We start from the raw sequence: 13,784 nt of genomic DNA on the forward strand, positions 1-13,784 counted from the left end.
ACCTAAAACTCTACAATGCATACAGCATCTCTGTTGTACAGGTGGTACAAACCAGTGTGAAACATGAACCAAATGAAAAATATAAGTTACTCAAAGGATGAGAGAGAATCACAATGGCGTAGAGTAACCCATAAAAAACAAGGAACAAGTTCAGAACTGAAATAAAAACATTAACTATGCCAATTCTTTTTTTTTAATTGATTTTATTACTATTATTATACTTTAAGTTTTAGGGTACATGTAACTATGCCAATTCTTGATAACAACTTAACTCATTCTGAGATACCAGGTTAGACTGACAACTGTGAAATTACTTGGCAGTTACATCTGTCCATATTACACAGTACTGTGTGTCTTTGCTTAAGGTGATTTGTTTAGCAAAGTCAATATTGCTCATTTCACATAATGGGAAAAATCTTCTCAACTAACAATTTTTGTTGTCTTTCACAGTCCTGAGTAAAGATTGCCTTCTATGTGGTTAAAGAGATACTTGACCAATATACTTGACTAATACTGAGTTAATATTCAGACATGGAGAAGAATAATTGAATTAAGCAATTACAGCCATCTAGTTAATTATATGAATAGAGAATATGGAAGTGGACTACCTTCCGCCCTCCAAAAACAGAAAGTGTTTGCCAAAGAAAACGATTGCATTATGTATAAAATGCTTTCTTAGGTATGTGGCTGTTACAGTTTAATGGTGAGTAAAGTCCCACTCAGTCCTTTTCAGTTAATTCTAATTTAAAAAGGTTTTAAATGATTAGGTGACTGGGTGGGAAACACCAATTTTGGTTACTTCTGGATCAAAACTAGAAGATGTGACACAGTAATTGTGTGATGACCCCATTTAATGGTTTATCCTCATTTTCTGTTTTTATGTATTAACTACCAATTATAAGTATTATAAATAAATATATCCCTAGGTTATTTTTTTCCAATTGGATGGCTGATTTTTATAAACTGCTGTTTTTCGATTAGTCTTGAAATGAAGACTATTAATTAGTCTTGAACACTATTAATATTAAGAATATTCTTACTCCTTGATTCAAAACCAAGATTGATACACGTATTTGAAGACACTTATAGATTTATATAAGCATAAATTTACCCATAACCATAAGGTTTAGGATACACTAATGTTCTCTGGAGCTCTTAAATGAGGGGGAGGATGCCAGCTCCTTGCTAACCACCACTGTTAAGGAAAGAAGGAGAAACTCCTGGGTTATGTGGATTGAGAAAGGGAGACTAGCATAAGCAACAATATAAACTACACTTGTATCGAAATACAATATCAAATTGCATTTTCATGCACATATTTATAATACTTAAAGTGTTTAAAAATACTCAGTTTGTGTCATTTTCCACTAGACTGACACAACCAGAATATTTTTTCCAGAAAAAAAATTACTTGGTCTCTGTTACCTCGTAGCTTCTTATTCTGGTCTAAAAACTAAATGATAGTCCTATTATGAGGTTCAACTGCTAGAGCATCTAAGTGTAGATTTTTAAGAACAGAAGGGAAACTCTCCATGCTCCCTCCCCCTTCTACTCCAGATATAAAAATGCAACCATAGTTTCTTATTCTTTCTAATATCTACATTTCTTCTACGCATCAGCCCACTCTCCTAAGAGTTTACTCGATGTGGAAACTGAGGGATAGAGATCAAGATTTTTGCCTGAAGTAACACAGTAAAGCAGCAGCTGAACAAGAAAGCCCAGTTACCCAACAGTTTTCAACTACATCATGCTGTCTTGCACTGTAATAAAAAACAATAATGAAAGCACATACCTCTCTTTTCACAAGGGCAATGCCTTCATCTCAGTGGCTGTACATTGGTAAAGAACGAAATGATTTAAGTCATTCTGGACCCATAGTCTGCTGCTGCTAAACAGCACTTCTTTTTAGCACCCTAAAAAGACTTTAAAAAGTCTTTGAGTTCACCTCCAAAAGGAGTTACCCCCACAGGAAGTTTAGAGATAACTGTCCTATCTTCTGAAGAAATGGTCAGTTAGCTTCACACATTTAACACACACACACTTCAGAATCTTGATGGACATATATATCTAAGCAAATTCCAGAGTATCATACAATAAAATTGTATGATGACATAGGTTAAAGGACAGATACATCTTTCTAGTTGGGCTAAACTTTAAAGAAATTGCTGAGGCTTTATTACACACCCATTCCAGGACTACTTTTCTTTCTGCACCACTGTTCCTCCACCTAGAACCCACGCTATAGCAATGCCCTTTCTTCCTTCTTTATCTATATTATGCCTACCCACTTTCAAGTCTTAACTGTTCCGAGCTTTTTCAAGTTTTCTCCAACCACAATAGGAAATGTAATTCCTCTCTCTTGTCTAGGTACACACCTTTGTGTATTTCTCATAGCCTTATTTTATTTGTTTTTCCATTTGTTTCTGTCTCCTGAATTAATGCATAATCTCTTTGATTTTACAGCACTTACTGAGAGGTGACAGCGTGCTGGCAGCCCTCACAACCCTCGCTCACTCTCCATACCCATTCTGGCCACCCTTGAGGAGCCCTTCAGCCCACCACTGCACCGTGGGAGCCCTTCTCCGGGCTGGCCGAGGCTGGAGCCTGCTCCCTTGGCTTGTGGGGAGGTGTGCATGGAGCGGCACGAGCGGGAACCAGGGCTGTGCTGGGCACTTGCCGGCCAGCTGGAGTTCCGGGTGGGCGTGGGCTTGGCGGCCCTGCACTCGGAGCAGCCTGCTGGCCCTGCCGGCCCTGCCGGCCCTGAGCAATGGGGGGCTTAGCACCTGGGCCAGCAGCTGCGGAGGGTGTGCCAGGTCCCCCAGCACTGCTGGCCCACCGGCACTGCACTTGATTTCTCGCCCAGCCTTAGCTGCCTCCCTGAGGGGCAGGGCTCGGGACCTGCAGCCCGCACCCCGCCCCCTCCCTCGCCCCTCCCCCGCCCCCGCCACTGCCCCACCCCGCCCCACCCCGCCATGGACTCCTGCGTTGCCTCAGCCTCCCTGACATGGTGCCCAGTCCCATCAACCGCCCAAGGGCTGAGGAGTGCGGGCGCACCACACAGGACTGGCACGCAGCTCCACCTGTGGCCCTGGTGCGAGATCCACTGGGTGAAGCCAGCTGGGCTCCTGAGTCTAGTGGGAACTTGGAGAACCTTTATGTCTAGCTAAGGGATTGTAAATACACCAATCAGCACTCTGTATCTAGCTCAAGGTTTGTAAACACACCAATCAGCACCCTGTGTCTAGCTCAGGGTTTGTGGATGCACCAATTGGCACTCCGTATCTAGCTAATCTGGTGGGGACTTGGAGAATCTTTATGTCTAGCTAAGGGATTGTGAATACACCAATCGGCACTCTGTATCTAGCTCAAGGTTTGTAAATGCACCAATCAGCACTCTGTGTCTAGCTTAAGGTTTGTAAATGCACCAATCTGCGCTCTGTGTCTAGCTGATCTGCTGGAGACTTAGAGAACCTTTATGTCTAGCTAAGGGATTGTGAATACACCAATCGGCACTCTGTATCTAGCTCAAGGTTTGTAAATGCACCAATCAGCACTCTGTATCTAGCTCAAGGTTTGTAAATACACCAATCGACACTCTGTATCTAGCTAATCTAGTGGGGATGTGGAGAACTTTTGAGTCTAGCTCAGGGATTTTAAACGCACCAATCAGCACCCTGTTAAAACAGACCAATCAGCTCTCTGTAAAACAGACCAATCGGCTCTCTGTAAAATGGACAAATCAGCAGGATGTGGATGGGGCCAGATAAGGGAATAACAGCAGGATGCCTGAGCCAGCAGTGGCAACCCGCTTGGGTCCCCTTCCACCCTGTGGAAGCTTTGTTCACTCTTTGCAATAAATCTTGCTGCTGCTCACTCTTTGGGTACACATTGCCTTTATTAGCTATAACACTCACTGCGAAGGTCTACACAGCTTCACTCCTGAAGCCAGCAAGACCACGAACCCACTGGGAGGAACGAACAACTCCAGACATACCGCCTTAAGAGCTGTAACACTCACCGCGAAGGTCTGCAGCTTCACTCCTGAGCCAGCGAGACCACGAACCCACCAGAAGGAAGAAACTCCGAACACATCCAAACATCAGAAGGAACAAACTCCGGACACGCTACCTTTAAGAACTGTAACACTCACCACAAGGGTCTGCGGCTTCATTCTTGAAGTCAGTGAGACCAAGAACCCACCAATTCCGGACACATTACTACATAGCTACATGCATCATCCACAGCAGTTATACATTAATTAGTTGACTGAATTTATGAGAACTGAACCTAAATAGGCCTAGAGTTTCTGTGGGGAATTCAAATTGGTCACCACTTCTGAAAAGCAGCACATCTTCCTCCAGTATTTTCTTGCCTTCCTAGTAAGGAGTCCAGCACAGGTGAGGCAAAAACCCAACTCAGTTACACTCAGGAGTAAAAGATGGAATGCTCCAATGATCAATCTGTACCCAACCTTTCCTTGTGTTCCCAAATCCCACAATCCATCAGTGAGAAGAGTAATCTGGTTCAGAGTGACCACAGGCTCTATTAAGAGCCCTTTATCTCCTCATCCTTTCCTTTCAGGACACGAGAAAAATCTCCCTCAAGATGGTCTTTCTTCAGGCAGACAGCAGGCATTTTTCTTTTTCACCCTGATGCACTACAACAAAGTTCTAGTGGCTTCAGATAAAAATATATGCTTTTGCTGTTTTGCCATTATTTAAAGAGTAGATACATTTTTCTAATAGCCTTTACTTCCTACTCACCTCCTTCAGATCTCAGCTGCCTTTTGTGCTGTCCATTAAGACTTAGAGACGCCTAGCTGTGAACAAACCCTTCCTCTTTCAGGAAGATGTGTTTCCCCTTCCACAGGATCACTTGATTATTTTTATTTCCACCATTCACATTACAACAAAACAAGACAAAAAATATACTGCTTGAAGATACTGTAACATGTCATACACATGACCCCAAATTTCAGCCACACGACAGTCCTTAATATAGATTTGAGCAGGAACAGCAAGAAACTGAGGTTCCTGTTTATGCAAAGTTGTAAAAAAACACAAAGTGTAAGTTACATCATAATTTCTAATGCCTTTCATCATACCATAAAATGTATTTAAATAACAAATGTGTAATAGCCAAAAATATGTTTATAATAGTTGAAATCCTCTTCTGTAACTCCTAGGGAATATATCATTTGGATGTTGAAACAGAAAGCATAGATCTTAATTCAATCAATGAAATCAGCAGGAAAAGAAACAGTTTTTAAAAATATAAGATTAGAAATGGCATAGTGTCTTGGAAAAGTAGCAAGAAACTGATATAGAAAAGCTGAAATGGGATCAGTGCAAGGTGGTACAGTTAGAAAAGAAAATGGAATTGCACCAGTATAAAATAGAAATAATTAAGTACATGCCCCATTATTTTAATAAGAGATTATTTTAATAAGAGATTTTAGTAATTTGTAAAAAACAAATCCATCTAATGAATACGACTGGACCCTGGAGAAAATAAGTTTCACAAACAATGCAGGACCTCCATCTGCCTGACATAATGGTAAAATCACTGTGCCTTGAATTAGTGAGATGATTTAACGATAAAGTCTCTTCTCCAGCTTTATGATTTTACAGGGCCAAAAGATTATTAATTGGATTTGAAAATAAAGATAGGATATAGTTTTCTATGAATGCAATATTTTATTGTTTGCTCTAAGTAATATAGTGTTTACACTCAGTCACTGAAGCAAAGAAACAAAAGTTATTTTGTGGGACCATTAAGTTAATGTCAATTACAAAGAAGCTAAAAATGTTCACTCTTTTCATACTTTAAATATATGCAATATACTTTGCATATCCTTCCAAAATAGCCAAAAGGGAGCCTAAGGAAGACCTTCTCTTATTTAACTGAGATGACAGCACATTCCCTTAGTTAATCTGAGCTACCAAAGAGCATAAGCTCTCGAGCTCAGTTCCCAGAGTAGGTCAGTGTATCTGGCTGTTTGCTGTTGCCTTTATAGATTACAAACCTTGAGCCCAACCCTTGCAAAACTCTTCTCAAAGCATGAGGATCAAATCAGAGAATATGAGTGATGAATCGCCTCTATACCTGGAACACAACCCAAAACCATGGTTCCTGACAATGTTTTAATAAAATACAATTGAACTCACAAGGCTTATGCTATAATCCCATCCCCATGAGTCGTACTGCAGTTACATTAAAATAATAAGTTTTAAAAAAGTACAGAGCACATCCTTTCAGAAAAGTTTATTTGTACCCTGCTTCTCAATCAGGGTTTAAGGTGTTTCACAACTATAAAACAAAAATAAAAATATTGGCAAAATATAAGTATAAAGAAGCATAACCAGAGATAATAAGATTAAGCAAAGAAATCAAGATCATGAAAAATGCCTTCCTGGAATTACTTTTGTGACATCTATTCGCCGGAATTATTTCATCTCTAAACTTTTATCTCTGACTGTTAATTGTCTAAACCCTGGCACTCTCACTGACTTATTCATTGTAAAATAAGTTAGGCTCAACTTGCTCAATCTAAAATACTTATTAATCCACTTAGGGGCTTTCCCAGGGAAATACAGGACATGAGCAAGTAACACTATATAAAATAAGCTGCCCATTTTGCATGTGAAATCTCAGTAATATGACCAACAAGGACAATTTTTGAATGGGCAAAAATGATCCCAAGATACAATGAGCAGCCCAGCCACTTTTCTTTCATGATCATGGCCATGGTGGTGACAATATAAGAATGTGCATGAGTGTGTAGGGACAATGGAGTGAGAAGAGGAAAAAGAGGTTGGAGCTGATGGTACGTAATAGAGCTTCACATTGATTTTTAACAGCATTTATTAAAATAATCTCTTCCTCTTTTCCTACAGACTAACGCCCTAAATATGGTTTAGTCAAAGGCAGTATCTCATCACACGGCCTCTCCAAACCCAATCTGAAAAAAAATCATAATCAATGTACCTACGGATAGCTTTGCTATGAGAATGGCAACATCCTGAGACTGAATGTAATGGCCAACTAACCATCCATGTCATTCTTATCCCTTCCTATCCATCCAGATTCAACCCACTGAAATACCATCTGAAATATCTTCCAGAGCTTTCTTGTGTCACTTATGCCCTTGTTCTTAATTTCACCAAGGCCATTTCTGTCCAGCTACTGCCTGGGCTGTCATTCTTAAATTGTATGAAATTTACTGATATTACCTGAATTGAGTTAATATAGCTTGCTAATCTGTCATACTCACGTGTTTCTTAAGCTTACTCTATTTATTACTTCTAATGCATTCTGAAAGCTATTTTTGGACAGTGAATTAACCATTTCAGGACACCAAATCACCGTTTGATTTGGTTCCCAAAAAAGCTATTCAGACTTAGAGTTGTATTTTGTTTTTTGTTTGTAGTAGGGATTTGTCTGTGCTGATGCATTCATAATGTTTAATAACTTCCTTGGAAATTAAAGGCATGATGACCAGAAGTAAAATTACAGAATATGTCAATAGAGTACTTCTTCTTTTTTTAGCAAGCCAACTGATAAGTTTATAGGAGATACAATTATTGATATGATGTCATTGTCAATAGGATCTCTAGAAAACACAGTTAACCCAAATGACTTACTACCATACAATGACTTACAAAGAAAACTTTCAAAACTAAGAAAATGCGTTGGATCACTTAGCTCTAGGTACTTCAATAAGCATACAGATAGCTAGGTTTTACATTCCAATTCTTGAAGCTACATCGATTAGTTATCCTAAATCTAACAAAATGTGAGTGCAACAAAATTAATAACGTGAAAAATAGATACCAGTTCATTTAATGACTTCTTGTTATCCAGTGATGTTTAATTAAGCTAAAAGGAAAATTCAAACAAAACTTTAACATTCCAAGAGTATTTGGGAGAATTATTTTAATATAAATAACTTTTTAAAATCCAATAAGCAAAAATCTATAGCTTAAGGAAGTAAAATTTTTTAAATGCACATATATATATTGCCAAATATATATATTGTCAAATGGGTAGTATCCATTAAAATTGCCTTGGTTAGTCCATATGATTTTTTTGTGCTATTCTATTATGAAGAGGTTTTCTTGCAATTTTTCCTTCAGAAATATTTTCAAATAATTTATATTACTATAATGTTACATCTGATATTGAAAATGTAATAAATATAAAGTACAAATCCCACTTACAAAAAAAAATTTATAGGACAGAATTATTGGTGGAAGGCAGGCAGTTAAGAGATAATCTCCCTCATCCAACTGTGACACCATATATAAATCTTAGCTATTGTGCAGTTAGTTTGCTAAGCACTATTCCCAGATAAATGACAGTAAGTTCCTAGGTCTATAGCAGAAACTTTTATACTTAAGTATTGCACAGGGTTGTCAAACAGATTGGGCATAACAGGAAGAAGATTAAAATACTTGAGACAATATAATCCATGCGTTACAGCAAATATTCTCAATTCACTAAAAAATAGAATCTGAATTTCATGCTCAGAGTTTTTCAGTGAGGAAGTAGAGGAGAAAAGGGATACCCTAGCTATTCCAGGGAAGAAAGTTTATAATGACATAGTTCTCAATCATGTAAACAATTTTAGGCTACAATGAAGTGATTTTGCCTGAGTAACCTAGAAAATCATTTGTGTTTCCTCTTGAACCATGATACTAGAAAACACTACTGAGAAATATTACTTTGTGTGTAGTATGAATGGCTTTACATGTAGCAAATATAGGCAAATAAAGGAATACAGATTTTTATGCTAGCAAAGTTCCTATCTAGGCTGTTGAAGTTTCTGTTTATAATAACCCTGCCTTTTAAATTAATCATTCTCAAAGTTATTCATATAAAATGTTCAAAACACACTTTTTAACTTTACACTAAATCTTATGTCTATGTCCTTTACAATTGATTCCTTTTTTGATAAATTTAAAAAATGTTCTCTTCCTTATAAATGCTTCCACAAATAAAAACAAAACTACTTTAGGTTAAGAAAGTTCATGACTTACGAAATCAAAGCAATGAAAGTGTAAGCCTATGTTAGTGCTTCTCAACTTCAGTGTCCACTGTAATCATCACTCAAGGTGATGAACACAAATCACTGGGCCCTACACTCTGAGTTTCTAATTTAGAAAGTCTCAGAGGGGCCCGAAAATGTGCACTTCAAACAAGTTCCAGGGTGATGCTAATGCTGAAGATTAGGGGCCTAACCTTCTTTGAGAACCTAACTTCTGTGACAGGTAAAACATATCTTTAAAGTAATATATAATTTTTAACCCACCTCATAGCTGTGACATTTATAATGGCCAGGAATACTGATTAATATTTTTCACACAAAAACAATTCTATTCCTAGCTACATGACTAATAACCACATCAATATAAAAACAAAACTAAATGAAAAAGACCCCCACTTTCATTACAATCATCAGCTCAGTAGCAGAACTGCCTCCTTGTTTATTGTTAACAGACATAAACACAGGATTATTTTAATGCAATTGTTTCCTATTTGTCTTCTCTACTAGATCTTACCCTTTTCCACTACCCAATCTGAGACTTGCCAGGGCAAATAATCTGAATAACAAAAAGTGACAGGAAAATGGAACCATGCCCTTCTGATCCAGATAGTTCCAGCAATGTACCACTGTCTCCCCACGTCCCCAACCTTTCTCACTTCTCATCACCCCGTCACACACACATACACTCACACATTCATACACACAAATTTAAAAAACAAACCAGAACAAAAACTTCCTTTTAGCTAAGATGATCTGAATCAATGAGAGAGGAATACAGAGTTAGGCATGGGATGAGAAGAATTCAGACTCTCCCATCCTAAGGCACAGCCCCTTGAGAAGGCTTTATCTCCAGCATTCCTACATCCCTAGAATCCCCGTTTTTCTCAGCTGTTCAGAGGGCACCGGGGTCCAGGATAGTCACAAGAGCACTAAGTTAATTCCTACTCTTTTCAGGCCCCACCTCCTGTTGTCAGTCAAACCTTGAGGTCTGCCAGGAGACTCAGCATCTCTCTCATACACACGTCCCCCCATTACCACAACCATCACCACCACCAGACAAGTTGTCTTTCATTTGGGAAGGAGGGGTTGGGAGAGGGGACATTCTGATCCTTAGAGTCGGGAGAAAGTGAAGGTTTCTTGGGAACCAAGAAGGGAGCTAGAAACACAGGAAAGGGGAGGAGCAGATGGAGTGCAGTGGGTACCAGAGCTCACCTCAGCACTGTTCAGCCCTGGACAGAACACAGTGGACAGAGTAAAGGCTGGGTCTGTAGCATTCATCCCCAAACACCCACCCACTGTGCACTCCGTTCCCAGAGAGTTTGAGGACTCAGGATTCACTGGCACCTGTGTCCACTCCGCAGTCAGTTCCAGGGTCTGCAGGGAAAGCTCTGACACTTCCACAAATATTCATTCCTTTTTGCCCTGGGTCAGCCATTGACTTAGTCCTGCAGCACCGGAGTCCAAACCCCTGAGTGAAACCAAGGGCAAGTGGGCTGGATTTTCAGCACACATTCTGTGGACACTGACTCAGGGGCGAGGGGTGGGACTGGCTGTGGGCGGGTCTTCGCTTGATGTCCCCTCAAGGGGTGCACCTCTAACCTCCCACCAGACCTCAAAAACACAGAAGTTATTTTTTGGGCACCACCTGCTTGTCCCAAGAGAAGACATACATTTTAGTCCACTATTAACTATAACCTGATGTGTGTGTGTGTGTGTGTGTGTGTGTGTGTGTGTGTGTGTGCTTCCATCCTGAAAGCTAAGGGTGCCAACTGCTGAGAGGCAAAAAAAACCTGAATTTGCTTTTGAGGACTTCAAAACCTCCTAATTAACAAGCTTGCCCTTCTCTAGTTCCTAAACCTAAATCTGGGTTTTCCAGAGGGGAGATGAGATTGTGTTCCCGCTGCAGCGAGCTGGTGTCCTGCCCTGGAACCCAGACGCGCGGACTTAGCAGTCCGTTCATTCATGCACTTGCTCATCCATTCACACAAACATGTCCCTTAATTGTGTCTGGCACCGAGAATCTTGCCTGCTATTTTCCCCTCCCGAAGTCAGTGCTCATGGCAACCGCTGGTGCAGAACGCAACTCAACTGTCACCCCACTTCCTGAGCCAGAAAATCAAGGCATGTAGGCATTCACAGAAAAAGGAAAAGGTGGAGAGGAGGAGGCGGCGGGGGGCGGAGAGGGGTGGGGAGACTCACGGGGTTACACTGGAAGCTTCCCTGGGGGGTGGGGGGAAACCGCGACACCGACACCGTGGCATGCAAGGAGCCAAACCATTATTAAATCAAAGACTGCTGGAGCTCGGATTCCCCGCGGGGATAAACCAAGTGCAAAGCCACTCGTTCGCACGAGTGCGTTGCTGCCGGCTAGACCCAACTCCGAGCCAGAGCCCAGGCGCCGGGGGAGCGGCTCGCAGCCCAATCCGCAGCGCGCTCGCTGCCTCCTTATCGCTCCCAATAACGTGATGAAGTGTAAATCAAATGCCACGCCGGGAGGGGCCCCGGAACGGCGCGAGTCGTGCATTTTCTCTCACCAGCCTATCTTGCCTAAGAATCACAAGGTCACGATAGCGTCGCGATTCCACTCACCGTACACTCCTTGGCCAGAGATCCCCTCCAGGAGGACTGTCAGCAGCCACACGAGACCGTACAGTAAATCCATCTTCACGTGAACATGAACATATCCAGCCCAGGGGGGACGCAACGGGACTTTCCGGAGGCCGGCGGCCAGCCAGGCGCGCTCCACTCGCGCCCGGGCCGAGCCGAGGTGCCCGGGAACCGCTCGCCGAAGGAGGAAGTGCCGTCCGTCTGTCCTTCCCCGGCGGCGGCCGCGAGCGGAGCGCAGGAGCCCCGCACTCCACACACTCATGCACACACACACTCACACACACTCACACACTCTCCCACAACACAATACCCTGACACACACTCACACGCACGCCGCACTCACACCGGGTGCCTGGGAAAATCGCAGACGCCGGGGAGGAGCAGGGGGCGGTGATGGCAAGGAGAGCTGCGAGGCTAAGTGTTCTTCAGGGAAGCGGGCTCGAGTCTCCGCAGCGGCGGCGGCGGCGGCGCGCTGGGCTGGCGGCGGGCGCGGGCAGGGGGCCGGGGGTGCCGCGCGGTAGGAGCCTGGCTTGGACAGCCGAGGAGCAGGAAGTGGCCTCTGACCCAGGACACCGAGCAAGGCTCTCTTGCCTGGATTCGCCTTTACAAAGTAACTCGCGAAGGTCCCCGGAGGGGCGTCAAGCGGCGACAGCGGCCCGCCCGCCCGCAGTCCGAAGCCCCCAGCCCTGCTGTCTTGCCTTCCCCCATTCCATCAGTTGCCATTGCAACGCCAATCCTGTTACACGATACAGACTCGCATCGCCGAACCGGGAGAGGAGGAAGAGGAGGAGGAGGAAGAGGAGGAGTGGGGCTAGGGGAACGGGGGTGGGGAAGAGGGAAGGGAGGAGGGGGAAGGAGGAGGAGGACAGGGTCCAACAGGGAGCGGAGTGTGCGTCTGGAGCTCGCTTGGGCACACCAGCCCAGCCGCCACCGCCACCGCTCTCCAAAATAGCCTTTAGCGCCCCGCCAGCGTAGAGGTGCTCTGGCCGGCCGCACCAATTCCCGGAGCCGAAAGCAGAGTCCAGGCACCGCCACTTGCAAGAGAGGGAGAATGCCAGGCAAATACCCGATCCGCACACACGTCTACGCGTGCCCACCGGCACTGCGCGCGTCCTCTTCGCTTCCGCGCCGCCCCCGCCAGGTGGAGGGGGTGGGGACGGTCGGGACAGGCGGGAGTTTAGAGGAGGGAGCCGCAGAAGGGGTTCCCCGCTTGAGCTAACGTAGTGGTGGCATCCAGAGGTGAACGCGGGAGCGGCCGCCTGCGGAGGGCACCCGGCTGCGTGGCGTCCGCTCGGGCCGCTGCTGCGGCAGAGGTGCCCTGGTTGGGCGGCTGGGCGCCTGGGGTTCGACGCCGGCCGGGATCCCTGGGTGTGCGCGGAGATGCGCGCCGCGGAGGCGAATGGAGGGAGGAAGAGAAGGAGGAGAAAGAGGAGAAAGAGGAGAAGGAGGAGGAGGAGGAGGAGGAGGGCGAAGCGGCAAGCGCGGAGCGCAGGCGGACCGGCGGCCGGGCTGCCGGGCTGCTGGGCTGCCGGGGAGGAAGGCTGTGTGTGGTCACGTTGTGCGCTACGTGCTGAGAGCGCGAGCTGCTAGCCGCAGCCGGGCGACGTCAAAGCCGGGTGCGCGGCTCTGCCGCCTGCCTCCGCGCCTCCTCTGCCCCTCCTTTGCTCTGCCTTCCTGTGTCAGCCGAGCTCATCAGTATGGACAACGCCGAAAGGCTCCGCGAGGCCGGCGGCATCTGGCCTCCAACCTCCCCCGCCAAAGCGCTCCCTCGCCTCTCGGGGAGCTCCGCGGTGGCGAATGCCCGTTATGTATTTCTGATGCCGCCGTCTGCGTTTGCACGCCGAAGGGCCAGCTACCACCTTAGACCCAGGGTAATTACATGACACGCTATCTCCTCTCCGCCGCCCAAGGTCTTCCAGGATCCGTTATGCTTGGCTAGAGGGCAGAACAGGCCACAGCATTTGGAAGTGGCAACGTTTCTTCTCTATTTCTGTCTTCTTTAAAGGAAGTATGGTCATCACAGTAGATGAAGGCACTGGGGGAAGAAACACTAGGAGTTCAGAGATTATTTTATATGCAATGTCTCCTACTAAAGTTAACTGCTTGGAAAATCTTTTCCTTGTGTGAAAGA

General features: G+C 44.4%; 1 protein-coding gene across 1 annotated transcript in view; it reads right to left on the reverse strand.

Annotated features, from left to right (window-relative positions):
* Nucleotides 1–13,167, reverse strand: part of MDGA2 (MAM domain containing glycosylphosphatidylinositol anchor 2) — an 834,858-nt gene extending 821,691 nt beyond the window's left edge. Inside the window, exon 1 of the mRNA XM_004055127.5 lies at nucleotides 11,636–13,167. Coding sequence (XP_004055175.2) covers nucleotides 11,636–11,915 — 280 coding nt within the window. The 5' untranslated portion in view covers nucleotides 11,916–13,167. The remainder of the gene's footprint in view (nucleotides 1–11,635) is intronic.
* Between the last annotated feature and the right edge of the window lie 617 nt (nucleotides 13,168–13,784).

This window comes from Gorilla gorilla, chromosome 15, assembly GCF_029281585.2.
Source record: "Gorilla gorilla gorilla isolate KB3781 chromosome 15, NHGRI_mGorGor1-v2.1_pri, whole genome shotgun sequence".
Classification (NCBI taxonomy): Eukaryota; Metazoa; Chordata; class Mammalia; order Primates; family Hominidae; genus Gorilla; species Gorilla gorilla.